The sequence below is a fragment of the Moschus berezovskii genome, chromosome 2 (genome assembly GCF_049115385.1).
Source record: "Moschus berezovskii isolate FMDL1 chromosome 2, NW_MosBer_1.0, whole genome shotgun sequence".
NCBI classification, from domain to species: domain Eukaryota; kingdom Metazoa; phylum Chordata; class Mammalia; order Artiodactyla; family Moschidae; genus Moschus; species Moschus berezovskii.
In genome coordinates, this window is record NC_142461.1 from 9,858,199 (window position 1) to 9,879,341 (window position 21,143).

General features: G+C 47.4%; 1 protein-coding gene across 4 annotated transcripts in view; it reads left to right on the forward strand.

The window, feature by feature from the left end:
• The window catches only part of ARID1A (AT-rich interaction domain 1A), a 69,504-nt gene that overhangs the window by 41,573 nt on the left and 6,788 nt on the right, over positions 1-21,143 (forward strand). Inside the window, exons 5-17 of one of the 4 annotated variants that reach the window (XM_055396970.2) lie at positions 10,208-10,448; positions 10,737-10,829; positions 11,389-11,556; positions 12,267-12,579; positions 13,882-14,027; positions 14,116-14,225; positions 15,416-15,625; positions 18,278-18,485; positions 19,628-19,760; positions 19,931-20,106; positions 20,434-20,584; positions 20,672-20,806; positions 20,889-20,985. In XM_055396970.2, coding sequence (XP_055252945.1) covers positions 10,208-10,448; positions 10,737-10,829; positions 11,389-11,556; positions 12,267-12,579; positions 13,882-14,027; positions 14,116-14,225; positions 15,416-15,625; positions 18,278-18,485; positions 19,628-19,760; positions 19,931-20,106; positions 20,434-20,584; positions 20,672-20,806; positions 20,889-20,985 — 2,181 coding nt within the window. The remainder of the gene's footprint in view (positions 1-10,207; positions 10,449-10,736; positions 10,830-11,388; positions 11,557-12,266; positions 12,580-13,881; positions 14,028-14,115; positions 14,226-15,415; positions 15,626-18,277; positions 18,486-19,627; positions 19,761-19,930; positions 20,107-20,433; positions 20,585-20,671; positions 20,807-20,888; positions 20,986-21,143) is intronic. The other 3 variants (XM_055396972.2, XM_055396971.2, XM_055396974.2) reach the window with 3 other exon arrangements.

Consider the following 21,143-nt stretch of genomic DNA (forward strand, 5'->3'; position numbering starts at 1 on the left):
CCAAGCTGATGACCATGAAGGAACATGGTCTGTGTGGCTGGCCTTCCTGATGGAATGCAGGACTTGGAGAAAGTAGGGAGTTCTTCACTTCTTTGCCTTCTCTAGCTTTACAGTGCTCTTTTCCTACTGGGATTAGAATAGCCCTTTTCCATAAATATGCACTGATCTTGACTGCTCTAACTCAGACCCAGCTCTGCCCTAGTTTCTTTTTTTTTTTTTTTTCCAAATTTGAGTCTTAGCTAGTGACCCTTAGTACACACTGTACATTTTTGGCCAAGAGGTGGTTTTTGACTAGAGAAGACATTCTCGATCCTGGCCTAAGTGAGAAACCCTGGTTGGGGGAGGGGTGTGTGTCAGAAGACTGGTCAGGTAGTAACATGGTATCATACAGACCTGGTGGAGTCTGTGACAAACTGGAAAGCAAGGTTTCAATCCATCAGCGCTGTCTGGGAGTTCCAGGATCTATTGTTTTTACAAGTTGGGAACCTGGATTTTTTTTATGTAGAATGTCTACATCTTTAGAAAGATCTCTGTGGGGATGTTGGGCAGTGGATTAAAAGGCTCTCTGGGGTCTGTGGGTTGGCCCAGGCAGCATCTTGTGGGTTGCCCATGTAGCTTTGGTTCCCTTGAACTGGTGTTTATAATTTTTCTGGGGGTGGGGGTGTGTGTGGGGAGCACCATCTCTCTGTCGCCAACTCGCATTGTGTTTGGTGTTTGTTTTATTGGTTTGGGGCGGGGCCAGTGCAGGGAGATGTTGAGCAGAAGCACTCAATGTGATTCAGCCTCCAGCTGAGCAGATCTGTGGGAGCAGAGTATCGACCCCTGGAAAATCAATGGCTGCTGCAGTGGCCAAGCTGCCGTTTGAAGGGGTGCCCACTGTAGGAATGCCAGCAGCGCGGCACTCTTTCTTCTCCCCTCTTTTCACCTCAGCGGCGCCCTCAGCCTTTACTCAAAGGGTCAGACCTACCTCAAGAGATTCTGCTGAGGTGGATTAGGACAGCGGCTTCTTGTATTTTTGTAATTAGATAGAAATTTCTCCAGTGACATAGAGACCTGCCTCCCAATAGCCTCCTCTCCAGACGTTCCTCCCTGCAGTGCAGTTCTGTCGAGAGTTCTGTCCAGGTGGCCGAGGGCCTTTCAGCGTCGCACTGCTCAGTTGTAGTCAGGAAAGTCAGTTCCCTTGATGACAACACCCAAGAGTCCCTCCTTCACCTGTGGCGGTCTAGAGTGAAGGTGCAGTGTTGGGGTGAGGGAAGGACTGTCAGAGAGAGACTAATAGAGATTGGATCTAAAGAGGATGCTTCTGAGTAATGTTTATCGAGCATTTTATCTTTGCTGGGCCTGGCATTAGCAGTGACATTGAAGGATCTCGTCCCATGGGCTAGTGAGGAAAGGGGCAGATTCAGCACAGTGCCACCAGTCCTGAACTTTGCATCTGGAGGATCTTGAAGGGACTCTGGGCTTTGTCTGTGGAGGGAGTGGGGATCAGGGAGGTTATCCTGTGGTTGTGGAGGCTTTGCCCCTACGAAGCTGTTCTCATCTTTGAAGTCCCCAAGGCAGAAAACAGTCTCGGTCTGTAGCCGCTGCACTGACAGTGCGACCTCACGCCGCCGGCCTCCCACCTGGTTGTCTGACGGCTGGGGGACGGGCCGCCCGGGGCTGCTAAGGCGCGCTCTGTTGCCCCGTTGTTCCTGCATGGCTGTGGGCAGCGGGTTGGAGCTTGCTTGGCTCATGACCCTGGAAAGGAGCTTTCCTCTGTTATGGTTTGGGGCTCCTCAGCAAGACCCAATTGTCCTGCAGTTTGGAAGGGTGGCTACAAGGCCGGGTGAGGAAGAAAGTGTGAGGGTTTGAAATTACCAGAGATGAGGCCACCTGGAGGCCAGGAATGTGTTGACTTCTCTCTCTGAGCCCCACCCTTGTGCCTGATAGTAGGATTAGGGCACAGGGACACAGGCAGAGATCACATACCTACTTTCATGGGACTTCTGCTTGTCTCCCCAGATTCTAAGTCATTCTCTTCCCCCGCTCCATCCTTTAAGTACCCTTCTGAGGACCCAGAGGTGAGGAAAAGTACTATACCCTGTAATTTAGAAAAAGTAGGCTTGAATTAAGAAAGTTATAGGTGAGAGGGCTGACGTGAAATAACCATGAAAGAAAGTTTAGTAAGGAAGAGTGTCTAGGAAAGAGAGCGACACACAGCATGGTAGACGTGGGGAGTTGAATTATCTCGTTTGTTCTTTCCTTCTGCAGAAGAACTCAGTGATGCCTGGTGAGGTCAGCCTTAGAGTCGTGCAGCTAACCACCCAGCATGTCTGGAGACAGGCTGTTGTCGCACATTGTGTGGAGCTATTGGCAAGCTTCCACCTTATGGTGGGAAGAGTGCAGTCTTTGGAGTCAGAAATACGGGTTAAAAGCCAGTTCTCCTGTTTAACAGGAGACTTGGGCAAGTCGTTTACCTTCTGAGCTTCTTGCTTCTTTGCTGCAGTGGGCGTGATCCCTGCCTCAGAGGAGGCTGTGAGAATGAAATGTGTGACAGCCGTGTGCCCTTGGGTTGGACACTTGAGAGTCACGTGTTCATGTCAGTTCCGAGTCCCTTCAAGAGGGAGACATAAAGGATCTTGCTTTACTCCTCTTTCTAACATTCTTTGAATTTGGGTATTTGGTCTCTCAGAGCTTTCTTTATGAAATTCAACATGTACATGTATGGGATTTCCTCTTGGAGGTGGGTGAGCCCTGAAAAGCATCCTGGAGACAAGAAGAGTCTGACCTTTTCTCTACTGTGCATTCCCTACCAGGCAGCCAGACGGTACCGAGAAGAAATCATTCATTGTCCACAGAGTAATAACCTGTAGAAAAAGAGAAGAGGGAGTTTGGTGAGGGTTTTTGTGTGTTTTTTTTTTGGAAACTTGGGGTAGGGGGTAAGAAATAAGAGTTCTCTGAGTCTTTTCCAGAGCAGTTTTTGCTTTTCCACACAGTGAATGTAGTCCAGGCAGGATGATGGTCCCCAACTATAGGATAGTGCCAGTCTCATAGTCTTTTCTTTCTTCTTCCTTGAAGTGTGAAAGTCACTCAGTCGTTTTCAACTCTTTGTGACCCCATGGGCTATATAGTCCATGGAATTCTCCAGGCCAGAATACTGGAGTGGGTAGCCCTTCCCTTTTCCAGAGGATTTTCCCAACCCAGGGATCGAACCCTGGTCTCCTGCATTGCAGGCGGATTCTTTACCCGCTGAGCCACAAGGGAAGCCCGTTTCTTCCTTAGTGCCTGCTTAAACCCTGACTGGGGAGTAAGAGGCAGCCTCTTCTGTGTGTTGATTCATTCCTGGCATTTCAGCAAGCACTGCTCTCCAGGGAGGGTTGGCATTTAATCTCTTGGACGAAGACCACTCATTGGAACAACAGAGCAGCAGTCATGTAACTCTGGAGTCCCTTCTAGTCTGGGTGGGTCAGATCACCCATCTTTCCATTTAGCAAAGACTGAAGGAAAGAAAGAGAATTATTGTACTGAATATTTGGGGCGGGGGAGGTGTTTGATAGAGGTAGTCTCTTCTTCCTCTGATCCTTGACAAATAAATGTTGCTTTGAAGAAGGCTTTATGAAAAATCAGGCCTCCCCAAAACTTATTTGCCTTAAGTCATTCCTAAGCAATTCAGTTTGTCTTTTCCTTGAAGTTTGTCAAAACTATTGCCTCCTTTCCTACCACCTGCCTTTCATCAAAGGTTAAGTTTCCCAGCCTCTTCTGTGTTCTTTAGGATTTCCTCCCATTCTCCAGCCTGGGAGCAGCCTCCCTCCATGGCCGTGGATCGTTAGGCTAGGCTGACAGAGTGCTAGTGCAGATTTGGTCCCTTCAGTCTGTGCATTTGGACTTTTTTCATCCGGGACTTGTCATTTAAGTGAGTGTGGCTGAGTTGTGAAGTTCCTACCACATACACATGCACCATGCTTGCACACACACACACATTCACTACAAGTGTGTGTGTAGTATTTACCTGGGGTGGATGGTTTCCCTGCCAGTAGTCGGCACAGCTTGGCAAAAGCTCTTCACAAGTGAAAGAATATGAGAACTCCATCTGGGGGGTTAACAAAAGCTCCATTTCTCAAGGATTCAGCCAAATTTCTGAGAAAACCCTGAACTGAAAATTGCCATGAAACTTCCTTATTGATGTTGTTTAATCTGCTCAGCAAAATGAACTGATGTCATCCTTGTGAGTCTCTTTTGGGAGATTGTTTAACCCCCTTCTGTAACCCTGATCTGGTATCTTTCTGCTTGAAAATGTACTCAATCAGGCAGCCAATTCATGTTAGAACTCGCAGCTCTTCCTGTGAGAGCACTAGCAAACCCCCGCCCCACACCCCCGATGAGGTATGGACTGTGTGATTTTTCGGGCATGGTTTTGTTGTGGTGTGAAGAGAAGGTGTTAGCTGCTGAGTTCTGTTTGTCAGCAGAGCCTGACAAACCCATGCTGGCACTCGCTGGGGCTGGGCAACCAATCACAGCTGGAACGCTTATCGTCATGGAATCCCTATGGGCTTCCTCTATCAGGTCACATCCCAAAATAACATTGGGCAGTATTTCAAGTGAAGAAACGAAGGCTTTCGGGGCGGTAGCCAGCCTGGAGTGTGAGATTCTGTGTGAAATAGTTGGACCTGCTCCAGCGCTTTTGATCTGCATGGTAGATGAGCAATAAAATGCATGAAACACGTTGGAAACACGTGAGGAAATTCTCCCTGGCCCTGCTGCTTCCTTGGAACTGGCAGGGCACTGAGTGGGTTGATCCTCACCTCCTGTCTCTCAGCAGGATTGTGCTTGGAGGAAAGCAGAGCTGGGAAAAGAGATCTTTCTACTTACAGGGCATTGCTGTAGTTCTTTCAGCAGTCCTCCTAGAAGGCACCTGTTGGGTGGACTTGGGAGAACTGAAAACCAGAGTCCTGAAATGCTAAAAGGTGGCCCCACCAGAAAGAGCGAAACAGGGGCTTAGATTGTTTGGACTTTGTGTGCTAAGTGTCGTAGAAAGTCGAACTCTTTAGGCACATTGAAGTCTGACTCAACAACCAGACATCCGGCTTTTTGTGGAACAAAAGACCTGAAAAACTGGCTTTTTGTAGGGTAGAAAGCAGAGGTGTGTCCTGTGCAATAAAAGGACGTGGAGTTTAGAGCAGTGTCCATGTAGATGGAATGGGGAGACCTCTTTTGGAGTCTTCCGCCTTTACCTCTCCCTCTCATTTCCCAATAAAAACGTTTCCTGTGATTAGCTGCTGGGACTGATGGGTGTGTCTTACATCTTATACTGCCGCGTGGTGTTGTGTTTCTTATTCCAGGGTATTGCTGCTGGTATTTCCATATGGCCCTGACCATGTGGTGCCAGTGGAGTTTCTTGCAAATGCCCCAGGGGCATCACAGACTCAGATTTGTCCAGTCATCTCGTCGTTTTAAGTGACAGAACTGAAGCCTAGCTTGTTGCTAGTTTGCCCAAGGTCACAACTGATAAGTACCAAGAGCTTTAGTCTCCTAACTCAAGGTTGTGATGCTTTCCTCAGTCTTTATGGTATCACAGCATAATGGAGCTTTGGGGTTCAGCAGATTTGGGTTCAAAGTCTTAATTTCTGTCACTTACTTGGTGGGTGACCTGGGCATGTAGCCTAGTCTCTTGGAGCATCAACTTACTCCTTTTTAACATATTAGTGGTACTAGTACCTATATATGAGAATTATGGAAAATTAAGGAACTACATAGCGTGGCTCAGGTGGTAACAAATCTGCCTGCAATGCAGGAGACCTGAGTTTAATCCCTGGATGGGGAAGATCCCCTGGAGAAGGGAATGGCTCCCACTCCAGTATTCTTACCTGGAGAATTCCATGGACAGAGGAGCCTGGTGGGCTATAGTCCATGGCGTCACAAAGAGTCAGAGTCAGACATGACTGAGCGGCTAACACTTCCACTTCCATAAAATGTCCGAAGCATCATAGATGCTCAAATGACCGTTAATATAACTCAGTTCTTTCCTGTGGTAACAGTCTAGGTTTTTTTTTTTTTTTTTCAGTTTATTTATTTTGGTTGCACTGGGTCTTTGTCACTATGCGTGGGCTTTCTCTGGCTGCGGTGTGCAGGCTTTTCATGGCAGTGACTTCTCTGGCTGCAGAGCACGGGCTCCAGCGCTTGGGCTCAGTAGCTGTGGTGCATGGGCTTAGTTGCTCCACAGCATGTGGAATCTTCCTGGGCCAGGGATCGAACCTGTGTCCCCTGCATCGGCAGGCGGATTCTTATTCCTATGCCACCAGGGAGTACAACCTTCTGATTCTTAAAAAATTTCTTTTTTTAATCAACCCCTCCCCCGACCAGTTGCCATCTGATGAAAAGGGTAGTTTTGAGGGAATGGCCTTATATCAATCAAATGAGAGAGATGAAAAGATTAATGCTGGTTCTTTCTCTACTATTATTCTCTGCCTAGGCATTCCAGTCCACGTGGGCTGCTGTTGACAAGTGGTTTATTTAGTACTTTTTCTCTAGAGGAGCCTCAGGGCATTTTACCAAAACTGACAGCTCTCCTCAGAGTGCCTCTGTGAAGGAAGCTGCCACGTTGCCACCACAGGCCTCTAGGCCCCTGGGATCCCTCAACTGGACTAGGACATTCGCCTGTGTGTCTCTGGAGAGCCTGATTTATAACACACTCTGTAACTGAAGGAGCATTTGCAGGCTTTACTCTGACCTTGTAGCAGTGGTCGGTGAGCTGGTAGGGCTTTTTCCTTTTATTTTTGTTTATTGAGATACAGTTGACTTACAACTGAATATTAGTTTCAGGTATATAACATAATGATTCAGTATATTGCAAGATGAGTACTGCAATGAGTCTAGTTAACATCATCTATGAAGTTTACAGGGGCTTCCTGGTGGCTCAGATGGTAAAGAATCTGCCTGTAGTGCGGGAGACCCAGGTTCGATCCATGGGTTGGGAAGATCTGGAGAAGGGAATGGCTACTCATTCCAGTATTCTTGCCTGGAAAATTCCATGGACCGAAGAGCTGTAGTCCACGGGATTGCAAAGAGTCAGACACCACTGAGTGACTAACATATAGTTGCAGAATTCTTTTTCTTGTGATGAGAACTTTTCAGTTCAGTTCAGTCGCTCAGTCTTGTCCAACTCTTTGCGACCCCATGAATTACAGCACGCCAGGCCTCCAAGATATCACATATACAGTTTTATTAACTCTAGTCACCATGCTGTACATCACACCCCATTGGCTTATTTATTTTATAACTGGAAGTTTGTACTGTTCCCTTCTCATTTCTCCTTCCCCCTCTGGCAGCCAACCAATGTGAGCTGGCTTTGTTTTGTTTTAGATTCCACATGTAAGTAATATCATATGGTACTTACCTTTCTCTGACTTATTTCTCTTATCATAATGCCCCCGAGGTCCATCCATGTTGTCACAGATGGCAAGATTTCATTCTTTTTTATGACTGAATATTCCTGTGTGTGTGTACACACCACATTTTCTTTATTCATTCATCTGTGAATGTAGTTAGGTTGCTTTCCTGCTTTGGCTATTGGAAATAATGTTGCAATGAAGATGGTAGTATATGTATCTTTTCAAGTTACTGCTTTGGTTTACTTAGGATAAATATCCAGAAGTGAAATTGCTGGATCACTTGGTAGTTCTTTTTTTTTTTTTCATTTTTTGAGGAACCTCCATACTGTTTTCTATAGTGGCTGTACCAGTTTATATTCCCAGCAACAGTTCCTGAGGGTTCCCTTTTTTCCACATCCTTGCCAAAATGGGTTTCTTTCTACTTTTTGTCAATACCCGTCCTAATAGACGTGAGGCTCATTATGGTTTGAATTCCTTTTTCCTGATAATTAGTGATGTTAGACATCATTTATTTTTTTTCCCCTCCTCAGTTCCTCAGAAGGTCTCCAAGGATGTATACCAAATGGAATAGGGGTGCCTCTATTGAAAGCAGCCAAAAGAGAGCAGAGGGGGACTTTGAGTTTACTTGTACTATCTGAGCTATTTTTACCATGAAAATGTTCATGTTTTACTTGTTTAATTAAAGACAGAAATGTTTAAATAATTTTTCAAGGCCATTTGAAGAGTTCTTGTCTTATGGCTGGACCATTGATTCTTGTTCTGTTCCAAAACACGCTGATTTCTTTTTCCTCTAAGCAAGTAGCTCTTATTACCAGAAGCTGGTGGTTTGGTAAGGAATGGAGACAGTAGGAAGGAATGCGAGGGAAGCTCATGGTCCCTAAAACAGAGCATTGGGCTGTGGTTTCTGTTATAGACCAGGGCTTAACAAGTGGCTTTTGAGGCCTTTTCTGGCCGACACAGTTGGCTCCTCTTGTCATCTTGCTGCCACTTTGGGTTTACCCTTCTTGGTTCAGAAGCCAGGTGTCCTGGGACAGCTTAGCCCTCAACGTGGGAGGAATCCTCTGTTGGAATGAACCCAAGGCTCTTTAGAACTCCAGGTGCTTTAGTCCTTTGAAAGGAAAGAGGCCCTTTGGTGTTACCTAGAGGAGGGCTTCTTGGGCTCTCTTCCATGCTGAGACTAATTCTAATTGCATTTTTAAAGCATGGGATGGTGTACTGGGTCTGCTTCTTATAGAAAAGCTAGCATTTTCTGAAATCTCAACTAACCCTGAGAGCTGAATACAGACACAAATGTACACCTACCTACCTACCTTGCCTTCTAGGCAAGCTTTGTTCCACAAAACTCAGCAGAAATACTCCCAACCTAGTGAAGTAACCAACTGGTTTGCAGAAAGTCCAACCACCCTGGACACTTGGGGAGAGCTTAAGAGGCGCTTTTTGATCTCCAGTGTTACTGTCTGATCTAGGGTCAGAATCCCCTCAAACTCATCTCTCCAAAGTGAGCTTGTTGTGGGAATAGGAATAGACTCAAATCAAGCCATTTTGGACTTTTTTCCTCTTCAGATGTGTCTCTTTAAGGAGAACTCTTTTCTTAACCATTTGAGTCTTAGGGTTTTCCCAGACCTGAGCCTGTTCCCAAAGCTTTCATCCTTTCTTCAAGGTATAGTTAGTTCCCAGCTTGAAGTTAATGTATGATGTTGAGCCTGTGGTGTTTCCAGAGAGTGAAATTAGGGCTGGGGTGGAGTGGGGATACATTTCCTGGGGTGAATATCTTCCTTTCTTTTTTTTCTTTTTTGGCCAGGCCACATGGCATGCAGGATCTTGGTTCCCTGACCAGGGATCAAACCCATGCCCTCTTCAGTGGAAGTGTGGAGTCTTAACTGGGGAAATCCCTCTTCTTTTTTTTTTTCTCTTTTTCTGAGTATTTTTTCATATTGAGGTCCTAATTGCTAACCTTGGGGTTTACTGACATAGCGTGAACTTTTTTTTAAGAGTGAACTCTTTACAGTTTAATTCAAGACACAGTCCCTAATCACAACCCCCAAATAAACACCCAAGTTCTCATTGAAACATAAAACTTAAAAAAAAAAAAAAACAACTTGGTTTGTTCAGTTGGCAAACATTTGTTCATCCCTGTTATTGGCCAGGTGTTAGGAGTGTAGTCCTAGGCCTTCTTGGCAGTTAAGGAATTGTCTGTGTAATATATCCCTTTCTTACCTCCTACCCCTTATGTTTTAAAGTATGGCAACTTGGAGTGAGTTCTTGGTAAATGTAGGTTATAATAATCTGATGCAGAGGGGATCTGTGAATGTTGCCCAAACTTGTTAACATTTTCTTATAGCTCCTGGTGCCATGCTGGCAGTGTTGTAAGTTTCCCTGTTGGAAGAGAACTAAAGGCTCACTGAAAGAGCTGCTCTCATGACTATAGAAGCTGGGGCTGGGAAAGAAGATGAAAGTACTCAATCTGCTTCTGCTAGATAGACCAGGGGTCAGCAAACAATAGCTTGTGGGCTAGCTACTTGTTTTTATAAATAATATTTTGTTAGGGCACAATCACATCCATTTGTTTACGAATTGTCTGTGACTACTTCTGCACTCTGATAGCCTGAGTTGAACAGTTATGACACAGACTGTATGGGCTGCAGAGTCTAAACTATTTTGTATCTAGCCCTTAATAGAGAGTTTGCTGTATGTAAGCTCTATTATCATGAGAACATAAGTGTGTGCCATGTATTTACTTTGGGCTGTTTAAGGAAATGTTAATCATGTAGTAGGATCGTTGAACAAAGAATCTTTCTGCCTCAAAATTGCTAATCCATATCCTTGTGTATATGTTCCAGGATCTGTCTGGTTCAATAGATGATCTCCCCATGGGGACAGAAGGAGCTCTGAGCCCTGGAGTGAGCACATCAGGGATTTCCAGCAGCCAAGGGGAGCAGAGTAACCCAGCTCAGTCTCCTTTCTCTCCCCACACCTCCCCTCACCTGCCTGGCATCCGAGGCCCCTCCCCGTCCCCAGTTGGCTCTCCTGCCAGTGTTGCTCAGTCTCGCTCAGGACCACTCTCGCCTGCTGCAGTGCCAGGTACCTTCAAGTGCTGACATTTGGGGAAAGGGAAAGAGGACTGCTGTGCCCCCTGCACACCCCCCACCCCCCCGACATGATATTAGGGAGTCCCAGCCTTCCACTGGCTGAGAGATTCCCTTCAGCATTTGAAGAAAGGAGGTGGGAGCCCCTTTGCTGGATCCTCCAGTGTATGTGATCCTGGGAGGTTCTTGGGCTTCCCAGAAGCCGTTTCCACTTCGAACTTAACCTGCAGACTAGGATTTCCCGGTGTAGCCATGACTGGCTTACTTCTTTCTCTCTCTGGAGCAGGCAACCAGATGCCACCTCGGCCACCCAGTGGCCAGTCGGACAGCATCATGCATCCTTCTATGAACCAATCAAGCATTACCCAAGATCGAGGTGAGAGCCTTGGCTTCAAGGGAGAGGGGTGGAGGGCAGAAGCAGACCTTTGAGTGATTATCTCTGCAACAGCTTTTAGAGAACTACATGACCATGAAGCTTAGGACAATCTCAGCAGCAGGTTGTGAAGTTAGGATGGGCTTGGCCATCTTGCTGGCTCCAGAGTTACATCTCCCCACAGCCATTTTTTGTTGGTCATGTGTTTTGATGGATTACCCCTCCGTTGTGCCTAATTTGGTCAGCAAATACTAAATACTCAGCTTCAAATCTTTACCCTATAAATCTTACAGCATTTTTCAGGGATTTGGGGCGGGGTCATTGCTTTTTTTTTTTTTTTTTTCCTCCAAACCTCCATTTAGTAGAAATAGTTGGTATGCCCTGGGTTAATGACTATGTCACTTTTGAGGGTGCCTAAAAGAGCACATAATTATACAGAAAATAAGAGGCTTCATGTAAGTATTTGCTAAATAAAATGTAGATGGTGAAGTCCTAGGATAAGGGAGAGCATTCGTTCCCATGGTGCTGATATAATAACTGTGTGGACACTACCCACAAATAGGTTACATGCAGAGGAACCCCCAGATGCCCCAGTACAGTTCCCCCCAGCCCGGGTCAGCCTTATCTCCACGTCAGCCTTCCGGAGGACAGATGCACACAGGCATGGGCTCCTACCAGCAGAACTCCATGGGGAGCTATGGTCCCCAGGGGAGTCAGTACGGCCCACAGGGTGAGTATACTACCCAGGCAGGAGTACATGGGGGTGCAACTAGAAAAGAGTTCCTTGTTTGATATGCTGCTGTCTGGGTTATAAGAGTAGAACTACGTTTGCCTTAAATGCACCCAGGCCAGGCCTTAAAGTAGAGTAGGACTGCCATCGTGGGAAAGTCCTTGAATCTCTCTGAGCCTCTGTTTCCTCTGTAAAATGGGGATAAGGTAATTTAGCCCAAGATAGAGCACAGACAGTAAGTGGTAATTATTGGTTATTAATTTTATTTTTTAGTAAATTAGTCCCAGTAGAATAGATCTTTGCTCAAAATCAGCCCTAGATGGATATCGAGCTAAATTTCTTAGACAGAGCATGGAAGATGAGTGTGTAGAAAGGAAAGAATTCTGGAAGTTGAAGGACCTGGCTAGCAGCATAGCCAGCCTTGCCTGCCACTCAGCCTTGCCCTGTGCTGTGCTGTCTTTAAGATGAGGGGCAACTGAGGCCTGGCTTTATACACTCCTGCCACACCCTCCTTACTGTTTTTTTTTCAAACGGACTATGAGATTTTGTTGTTGTTTTTTTAAAGAGACCATAAAATTGGTCTCTTTCCAGACCAAATATTGAATGATTCCCATTGTTTATGTCTTTAGAATTTTAGAGTTGAGCGTTACTAGTGAGCTACCAGTGAGTCACTAACCAAGTCTCTTCATCTTCTCTCCTTCCGCTCCCAGGAGGCTACCCCAGGCAGCCAAACTATAATGCCTTGCCCAATGCTAACTACCCCAGTGCAGGCATGGCTGGAAGCATGAACCCTATGGGTGCTGGAGGTCAGATGCATGGGCAGCCTGGCATCCCACCTTATGGCACACTCCCTCCCGGGAGGATGAGTCACGCCTCCATGGGCAACCGGCCTTATGGTCCTAACATGGCCAATATGCCACCTCAGGTTGGGTCAGGGATGTGTCCCCCTCCTGGGGGCATGAACCGGAAAACTCAAGAAACTGCTGTCGCCATGCATGTTGCTGCCAACTCTATCCAAAACAGGTAAGGCCTGGGAAGTGAAGGGGGACGATAGCAGTGCAAGGAGAGCATTTCATCTAGTTGTGAAGCAAGCATTTAATCTAATTGCAGTTGTTTAGGTCGTTGAGATACTTCTGGACCTAAACCATGTTATCTTGGTAAATAGGCATTTTATTGAGAGCTCTTTAGAAAACCAGGTTTCTTTACAGTGAAAAAACAGCAGAAGTGCTGACTTGTAAGCATCTTAGATTGGTATCAGATATCATATGTAAAGAAATTTATAAAGTATATGTTACTTTAATGAGTAAAATAGGTCTTCAGAGTTTATTTCTTCTGCCTGTCCAGCTTCTTGGTTTCCAAAAATATGTTTAGTGATGCACATGATTTGGGTCTGTGGTGTGGGAAATGGAGGATGGTGAGGTTGTGGTTTGCCATTTCTCTTACTCTTCTGTGTGATCCTTTGTATTTGACTCTGGTGCAAAAGTGCAGAAGGCTCGTGTGATTTGGTTTATGACTTCACCATTCATCTCTTCCTTGGCCACTGGCTTCAGTGACTATGATTCTGCTGTTTCTGAAGGCTCTGTCTGTGTACCCCATTGTTGATGCTAACAGTTCTGAAAGTGACTCTTAACTGGGATGTTGGTGAACAAAGGTAGAATAGGGTAATTGAATAAAGAGAGGTAGTACTTTAGGATGATAGAAACACAAAGTTTGCAGTAGGCCAATCAAGGGAAGAATACAAAGGGGTATTCCCTGGTGGCCTAGTGGTTGGGATTCCGGCTTTCACTGCCATGGCTTAAGTTTAATACCTGGTCAGGGAACTGCGATCCCACAAGCTGTGCAGTGTGGCCAAAAAATAATAAAACTAAGGTTTTTTTGAGGTGTAGTTAAAAATACACAGCCCCTCCAGGTGCTATGCTGTGAGTTTGGCTGGGGTGACATGACAGAGTAATAAAACTGAGCATTTAGTCTAGGCCTTTTGCCATAGTGAGGGCCCCTAAATGGAAACACAGTATGACTTTGGAGATGCCTTAAAGGGAAGTAGTATTTAACAGGCACAGTAAGACTCCATTCTTCAAGGAGTGCATCCTTTAAAACTGAGCAATGATTTCCTTTTGGGAGCTTAAACCCTCTTAGAACTTTCTGTGGGTGGTAGAAAATAAGAATATCTATGTGCATGGTTGTAGTTTGTGGGACCCCTAAGACTTTCCCTTGTAAGCCTAACTAGATGATCTTGGCTCACACAGGCCTGTTTATCTCAAGTCCTAATTTGAAAACTTAGTGTCTCTAACTCTAGTCTCTCACACTCTGCATCTTCTTCCTTAGGCCACCCGGCTACCCCAATATGAATCAAGGGGGCATAATGGGAACTGGACCTCCCTATGGACAGGGGATTAATAGTATGGCTGGCATGATCAACCCTCAGGGACCCCCATATCCCATGGGTGGAACCATGGCCAACAATTCAGCAGGTAAGTCATAGGCATTGCTCACCCCAGGGATTTCTTCCAGAATGGTCTTTGTGTCACAAACCCATTGGACTTTTCTCTTCTTTTGTAGGGATGGCAGCCAGTCCAGAGATGATGGGTCTTGGGGATGTCAAGTTAACTCCAGCCTCCAAAATGAACAACAAGGCAGATGGGACACCCAAGACGGAATCTAAATCCAAGGTAATGGCTTATATCTTGACTCCTCAACTTTCTGTCCCATCCTTTCAGTGATAGGAAGGAAAAAGAAGAGAGGGTTATTAGACTCCAGACATTTATATGACACTGACTAGATAGTGTTGACAAAGGGTGCTGTTACCTCTTCTTAACCATGAAGGGTCCCAGGATAATCGTTCATTGAATTAGGTTTGAGTTAGCCCAAGGGGTCCTAATGTAAATAACATAGCGTTCTCATGGCTGTCTGATACAGAGGAAATGCCAGACTGGCAGAGTAGAATTCTCCACGCTGTACTCTCTGAAACTGTGAGCCCTGTCCTTATGCACTGATAGATGACGTGTGTCATGGGTGACTGGTTGTTGTCTTCCTGGACCTTACTCGGAACAGCAGGAATGGTTGGTGCCCCATGTTCTATAAAGGGGGAGAAGAGGCGGGTGGGGTTTGGGTCCTTGACCTCTCTCAGGTTGGTCCTGGGTGTGCTCTCTGTTGGGCTGTGTGGCATTCTGGGGACCTGCTCAGTATTTGAGTCATTTAAAATACTTCTGCCCTTCGTCATACCTCATTTTCCCTACCTTATAAAGTAGCGGAAATAACAATCCTAGCTGCCACCTCTTGTGGACGTTCACCTCTGGCTTCCAGACCCTTTTAGTCATCCTCATGTCTTGGATAGTCATCCAAAGCCATTCAAGCAGAACCCTTCCTTTCTTGAGAGGAGGAAAAGTTCCTTTTCATTTTAGTCTGTTGTCTCAAGGTCATATTTTTGAGTTTCTTGAGTTCTCTGAAACGTCTGAAAAAGCGTGTCCAGGCTCCTGGGTAGCGGTGTGGGTGTATTAGTGACATTGATGTCAGGTGGACAAGGGTTTGACTCTCAGTCCTGCTACTGAAACACTAGGAGATCTTAGGCATGGCCTCCTTGGTGCCTGCTGCCTTACCTTTTAAGTGAAGGATAATTTGTAATACCTAATGTATAAAGGCCTCTGGCACAGCACTCAGTATCTAATGTATAGGCAGGGTTAGCTTGCTTGCTTTACAGGAAGGTCTAGCTCCCTTTTGGTTTTTGTGAAGGCAGGGCAGATGTTAGTGACCACCCCAGAATGGGAAGCTTTTCTACTGCCCTAATCAAGGGGCTTCTGAGACCCCTAGCATAGGCTTTGAATCTGACCAGTTCCTATGAATCTTGACCTGCCCCTTCCAGAAATCCAGTTCTTCTACTACAACCAATGAGAAGATCACCAAGCTGTATGAGCTGGGTGGTGAGCCTGAGAGGAAGCTGTGGGTGGACCGCTATCTGGCTTTCACGGAGGAGAAGGCCATGGGCATGACAAATCTGCCTGCCGTGGGTAGGAAACCTCTGGACCTGTACCGCCTCTATGTGTCTGTGAAGGAAATTGGCGGATTGACTCAGGTGAGTGCCTGGCACTTGGCTTCCCCTGTGCTTTCAACAAGCCTTTCTGTAGGTACTCAGTGGCCTCACTGGTGCCATGCCTCCCACAGGCACATCACCCTCCCCTGCTCTCTGAGTCACATACTGACAGGCCAGGGAGCCCAGGCCTTCCAGAAGACAAGGCCACGGGAGGAGGCTGAGATCTCCATGGGTAGCGTGAAGTATTAGCATTAATTTACCTGTGCCCAGAGTCCCCCTGAGTTGCAAAACAGGGCAAGTCTATGAGCATTCTGATTCCATGGCAGGCAGTTTGGAGTATGACACAAGGGCAAGATTCAGAGAGGGGTCTGGTTTTGAATTCTTTCTTAGCCACTTACAACCTAAGTGACTTTAATCAAGAGGTATAACCACTCTGAGCCTTCATGTTTCTTATTTGTAATGTAGGGACAGTGTGTATCCTGCTAGACTGTTGAAAGCTAGGGATGATCAAACAAAACTTGGAGCAAGATTTCTGCCACGTAAATTGGTGTACAGGATGGTACAAGGGAAGCCAGAATAGTTGCTGATCCTTTCATTCTAGAAAGCTTCCCAGTGGAGATGGGACTTCAGGAGCTATTAAGTAGAAATAGTTTATGAAGGAAGAAGTAGGTGGGAAATTGTGTTTAGTTACTCTGTATGGGAGACTTAAATGAATGGATTAATCTCCACCGGAAACCCGAACTACACCACCCTGAGCCTTGCGCCTACCCTGACAGCTTAAATCTTTATTTTATACTCAGCCCAGGAGTCAAACAGGTGAGGCAACCCTAGCAGACAGCCCATCGTGCCTTGCAAACTTTATTCCTATGTATGTTCTGTGGTCATCATACCAGGAGCTTGCTATTGGATCTGAATGTGCAGCTGAGCTCAGGGGGATACATAGTGGGAAGGGGTGGACTCCAAATCTTCTAAATCAGAAGAGGAAAACAGCTGTCACCAGCAGAAGAGAAAATGATTGGAATGAAGCCAACCAACAGTCAGTTATGAATTCCTTCTCCCTAGGGCTTTATTCTCCTCCCTCACAAAAGGAAAACAAAATAAAACAAGACACGTGCACGCTGCCACATAACCAGCATGGGAAGCAGAGCCCCAGCAGGCTTATGAGGTGACCCCGGGTTCACTGCTGCCATTCTCCCTGGTGTTGAGTTCTCATAGTCAGGGCACTCCCATCTGTAGAGAAAAGGGTCATTGGGTTAAGTTTGGCATACTTTTTTATTGGATGGGCTTCTGGATTCACCAGACCTAAAATGAGGTATAGAGGGCATCCCAAAGCCCAGGGGTCTGTCTTCCAGTTTCCAGAAGGTTGCCAGCCTTTTAGATGCTGTGGTGTGATTGAACGCTAAAGACAGTTCAGAGAAGATAGAGTGCTGTTATGAGTTAGTTTGTAAAGGCTCCAAGAAGGCAAAAGATGAGTCCTGAGCTCTCCTGAAGGGTTAACAGGGTCTGGGTCAAGGGAGGAGCTACTCCAGTTGACTGGCCCTGATGGCATGAAGATGGGAAAGGGTCTGGAATATACCCTCCAATGCCACCTCCAGCCCTCCAAGTCTCAGCCCAGACATCGCCTGCTCTAGGAAGTGTTCCTGGCCATCTCCCCTCCATCTAAACTGCTCCTTTCTTTGCTTCCTTATCACTCTTGTCTCTGGTATCACAGGTACCAGATCAGCAGGTGTCAAAACATTTTGAATTCCTTGTAGATTGGGACTGGAAAGTTTGTGTTTGTAGCCCTTGAGAGACAGGCTTATCACATGGTGGATGAATAAACATGAGAACACCTCGAGGGGAATTCCCTGGTGGTCCAGTGTTTAGACGCTGCCACTGCAGGGGACACGGGATCATGCCCTGGTCAGGGAACTAAGATCCTGCATGTTGTGCAGCGCAGTCAAAAAAACAGTTACATGAAGAAGGAATCCTGCCTGGCTAAAGCAGACAGACTAATTGTAGGGATGGGAGACAATGTGTTCTGAAGCTGAGAAAAGGAAGCAGAGCTCTAGACTGGTCCCTGAGAAGGTAAAAAAGAAGTCATGGGGCCTGAAGCATCATCTCCTGGACAGTCAGGACAGTGACTGCTGAGGGCAAGGGGCTTGCAGTCATACGTCACTGAGATGCGGGAGCAGGGACACAAGAATGTCAGATTTGCAAGAAGCCCCACACTGAGAGGGGGGAAAAAATCAGATATGAAAACCCTCAGTTTGACAAACTAAGTCAGGCCAGGGTGGTGGTTGATATTGCCACACATCTTGTAAACTGTTAGTTTTTGTCAGTGCATGTAGAATATGATTTGGATCTGATGGTGCTTTGCACATCATGTTTCAGCAGTACACTTGTGTAATGCAAAGTACTATACCTTCTGAATTCTGATCTCTTACTATTAGTGATGTAAAGTTCGCCCTATTTTGAATAAGCACTGTCTGACAGTTGCAGTGATCTGTGAATAAAACCTGCTGAGGGTGGAAGGAAGCCATGGATTTAATGTTGACTGTATACTATCCACCAAGCAAGGTTAACTTCTGTGGTTAACTGAGAACTGTGGTTTCACAAGATGAGTACCTAATCGGTTGCCTGATGGGGTTCGGGGTATGTGGGCAGGAAGGCCAGATGGAAGATGCACCCCAACTCTTCTGGTTGGTTGTACAGGTCAACAAGAACAAGAAGTGGCGGGAACTTGCGACCAACCTCAATGTCGGCACCTCAAGCAGTGCTGCCAGCTCCTTGAAAAAGCAGTATATCCAGTGTCTCTATGCCTTTGAGTGTAAGATTGAACGGGGAGAAGACCCTCCCCCAGACATCTTTGCAGCTGCTGATTCCAAGAAGTCCCAGCCCAAGATCCAGCCTCCCTCGCCTGGTAAGGATGGGGTGAGCAGCCTCACCAAGGCTCACCCTGCAGGGGTAGCATTCTAGGGCCTAGGCTTCACATTCACCAGTGGCCGCCACCAGGGATGTGTGCTCTGTCCTGTCCTGCCACTGAGCATAACAGGTTGGCAGACTGAAGAGTGGGCAGTGGCGACTCCCTTGGGAGGTAGTTTGCAGCAGCCCTTAAGTTTAAATTTTCATTGTGCACCTGGCGCCTTGCCAAATGTTTGTAAACTACTGAGTGGGAGGGACACTGAACAAGTCGGGAAATCTGACAAATAACAGTGAGGCAGGCCATCTGGGAGCCTTGGCCCACTGATGTCAGCGCCTTAGAATGCTGCTCAGACTTAGAGCCCTGAATTCCCCAGGGAGCTGAGATGGCAGTGAATGGGAAGGAGGGGTGGGGCGGGAATATGAATGGAGCGCTCTGCCGGGAGCGGGAGCGCCTCTGCCCACCCTCCTTTCTGAGAGGAGGATGGGGCCTGGACAGGCATGGCGAGGGAGGAAGGCCAGGGCTCCTAGAAGGTGGATGTGAACACATGTGCCCTGGGGTTGACCTCCGAGGGTGTAAGCAGTGCCTGAGATGACTCATCAGCTGGGGAGGCCCAAGCCGCGGGGTATCTGCTGCCGGGAATGGTAACTAATGGAAGCGTTAATTGCTGGTACTGTGCTCCTCAGTTTAGGGGAACATTCGAACTGCTGGTGGCATTGGGTTAGATGCTTGAGAATAGGAGTTCCTAGGTTCCTACAGTGCTCTGCAGGTTTGGGGAAGAGGGAACCTCGCCACCCAGCTTCCCAGGGCCTCTTACTGGGAGCTTGTGTACCAGCATTACAAGGTATGATAGGTTAGACAGGGTCCTTGGGGAAGTAAAGAAAAGGAGTTGGGAATCTTGACAGAGACTCACGTCCTCACCAACATGCTAATGGTCTCCAAATGTGAACAGCAGTGAGAAGCGATGGAGCCCTCAAATTCCCTTCTTTATTACTGGCCTTGCAGATCTCCTGCTGAGAAGGGTGATTTAGGTTTTAAAGAACCCTAGTTCTAGCCTTTTAGTGTTCCTCTTCGAAGAGATCCTAGGGCATTTGTGTGTTTCTGTGAGAGTTTTCCTGCTCATCCTGTATCACTGTTCACAGCGGGATCAGGGTCGATGCAGGGGCCACAGACACCTCAGTCAACCAGCAGCTCCATGGCAGAAGGAGGAGACCTGAAGCCACCAACTCCAGCATCCACACCACACAGCCAGATCCCCCCCTTGCCAGGCATGAGGTAAGGCCAGAAGCAGGGCCAGGCGGCCTGGGGGATCCTGAACAGACTGCATGAGCTCCTGTGTAGCCCAGGGTGTGTCCCTGCTCTGTCCAACCAGTGACTCCCACGTGCCTTGCATTATTGGAGGAATTGCTTTATTTAGGGTCTAATTGGCTCCCTTCACTCTTGAGTAGGAGCAATTCGGTCGGGATCCAGGATGCCTTTCCTGATGGAAGTGACCCCACATTCCAGAAGCGGAATTCCATGACTCCAAACCCTGGGTACCAGCCCAGTATGAATACCTCCGACATGATGGGGCGCATGTCCTACGAGCCAAATAAGGATCCTTACGGCAGCATGAGGAAAGGTGACCGACTGCTGTTGGCCTTCTGTCGTTGAGGACAGGGCCAGGGCATGGGGGCGTTTGAGTGGTTTAAGGTTCTTGTTGCTCGTCACGCCATCCCCTTCATTCTCCTTTTCTTGTCATCTTCTCCCTGGGCTCACACATCATCCTTTACAAGTACGTGTTCTTTGCTAGTTGGGGCGTTTCTAGATCTCTGTTTCAAACCAATCAAGAAAACAGCTGGAGCAAACCTGAGCTCTGAAGAGGGTCTGGGTCTTTGGGCAGGCGAGGCAAAGGTTGCTTGGCCCGCTGACCCACCAGTTTACTCACTGCCTTCCCTTTTGCTCTCAGCTCCGGGGAGTGATCCCTTCATGTCCTCAGGTCAGGGCCCCAATGGCGGGATGGGGGACCCCTACAGTCGAGCTGCCGGCCCTGGGCTGGGAAATGTGGCAATGGGACCGCGACAGCACTATCCCTATGGAGGTCCTTATGACAGAGTGAGGTAAGCATGACCCCCTACCCCGACTCCGTCCCACCCCAACACCCCACAGCTATCATGGACTCAACCTGCTCTTCCGATTTTGCTTAGGACGGAGCCTGGCATAGGACCCGAGGGAAACATGGGCACTGGGGCCCCACAGCCGAATCTCATGCCTTCCAACCCGGACTCGGGGATGTATTCTCCCAGCCGTTACCCGCCGCAGCAGCAGCAGCAGCAACAACGGTGAGTAAAGCCTGGCCACCGCGCCGCTGTGACTCGGGCTTCCCCACCCCACCCTGACCGTCTGCTTCTCTCCTCCCCGCAGACATGATTCCTATGGCAATCAGTTCTCCGCTCAAGGCACCCCTTCCGGCAGCCCCTTCCCCAGCCAGCAGACCACAATGTATCAGCAGCAGCAGCAGGTGAGGAGGGCAGTGGGTGGGCTGACCCACAGGTTCCCCCTGAGAGCCTTGCTAGCAGACTGAGTTGAGAAGTCCCTGTAGATTCCTTGGTGTTCTTCACCCACCCGACAGCCAGTTTTGTGCGAAGAGCCAAGCCTTCAGTCTCTTCTTCCCTGTTT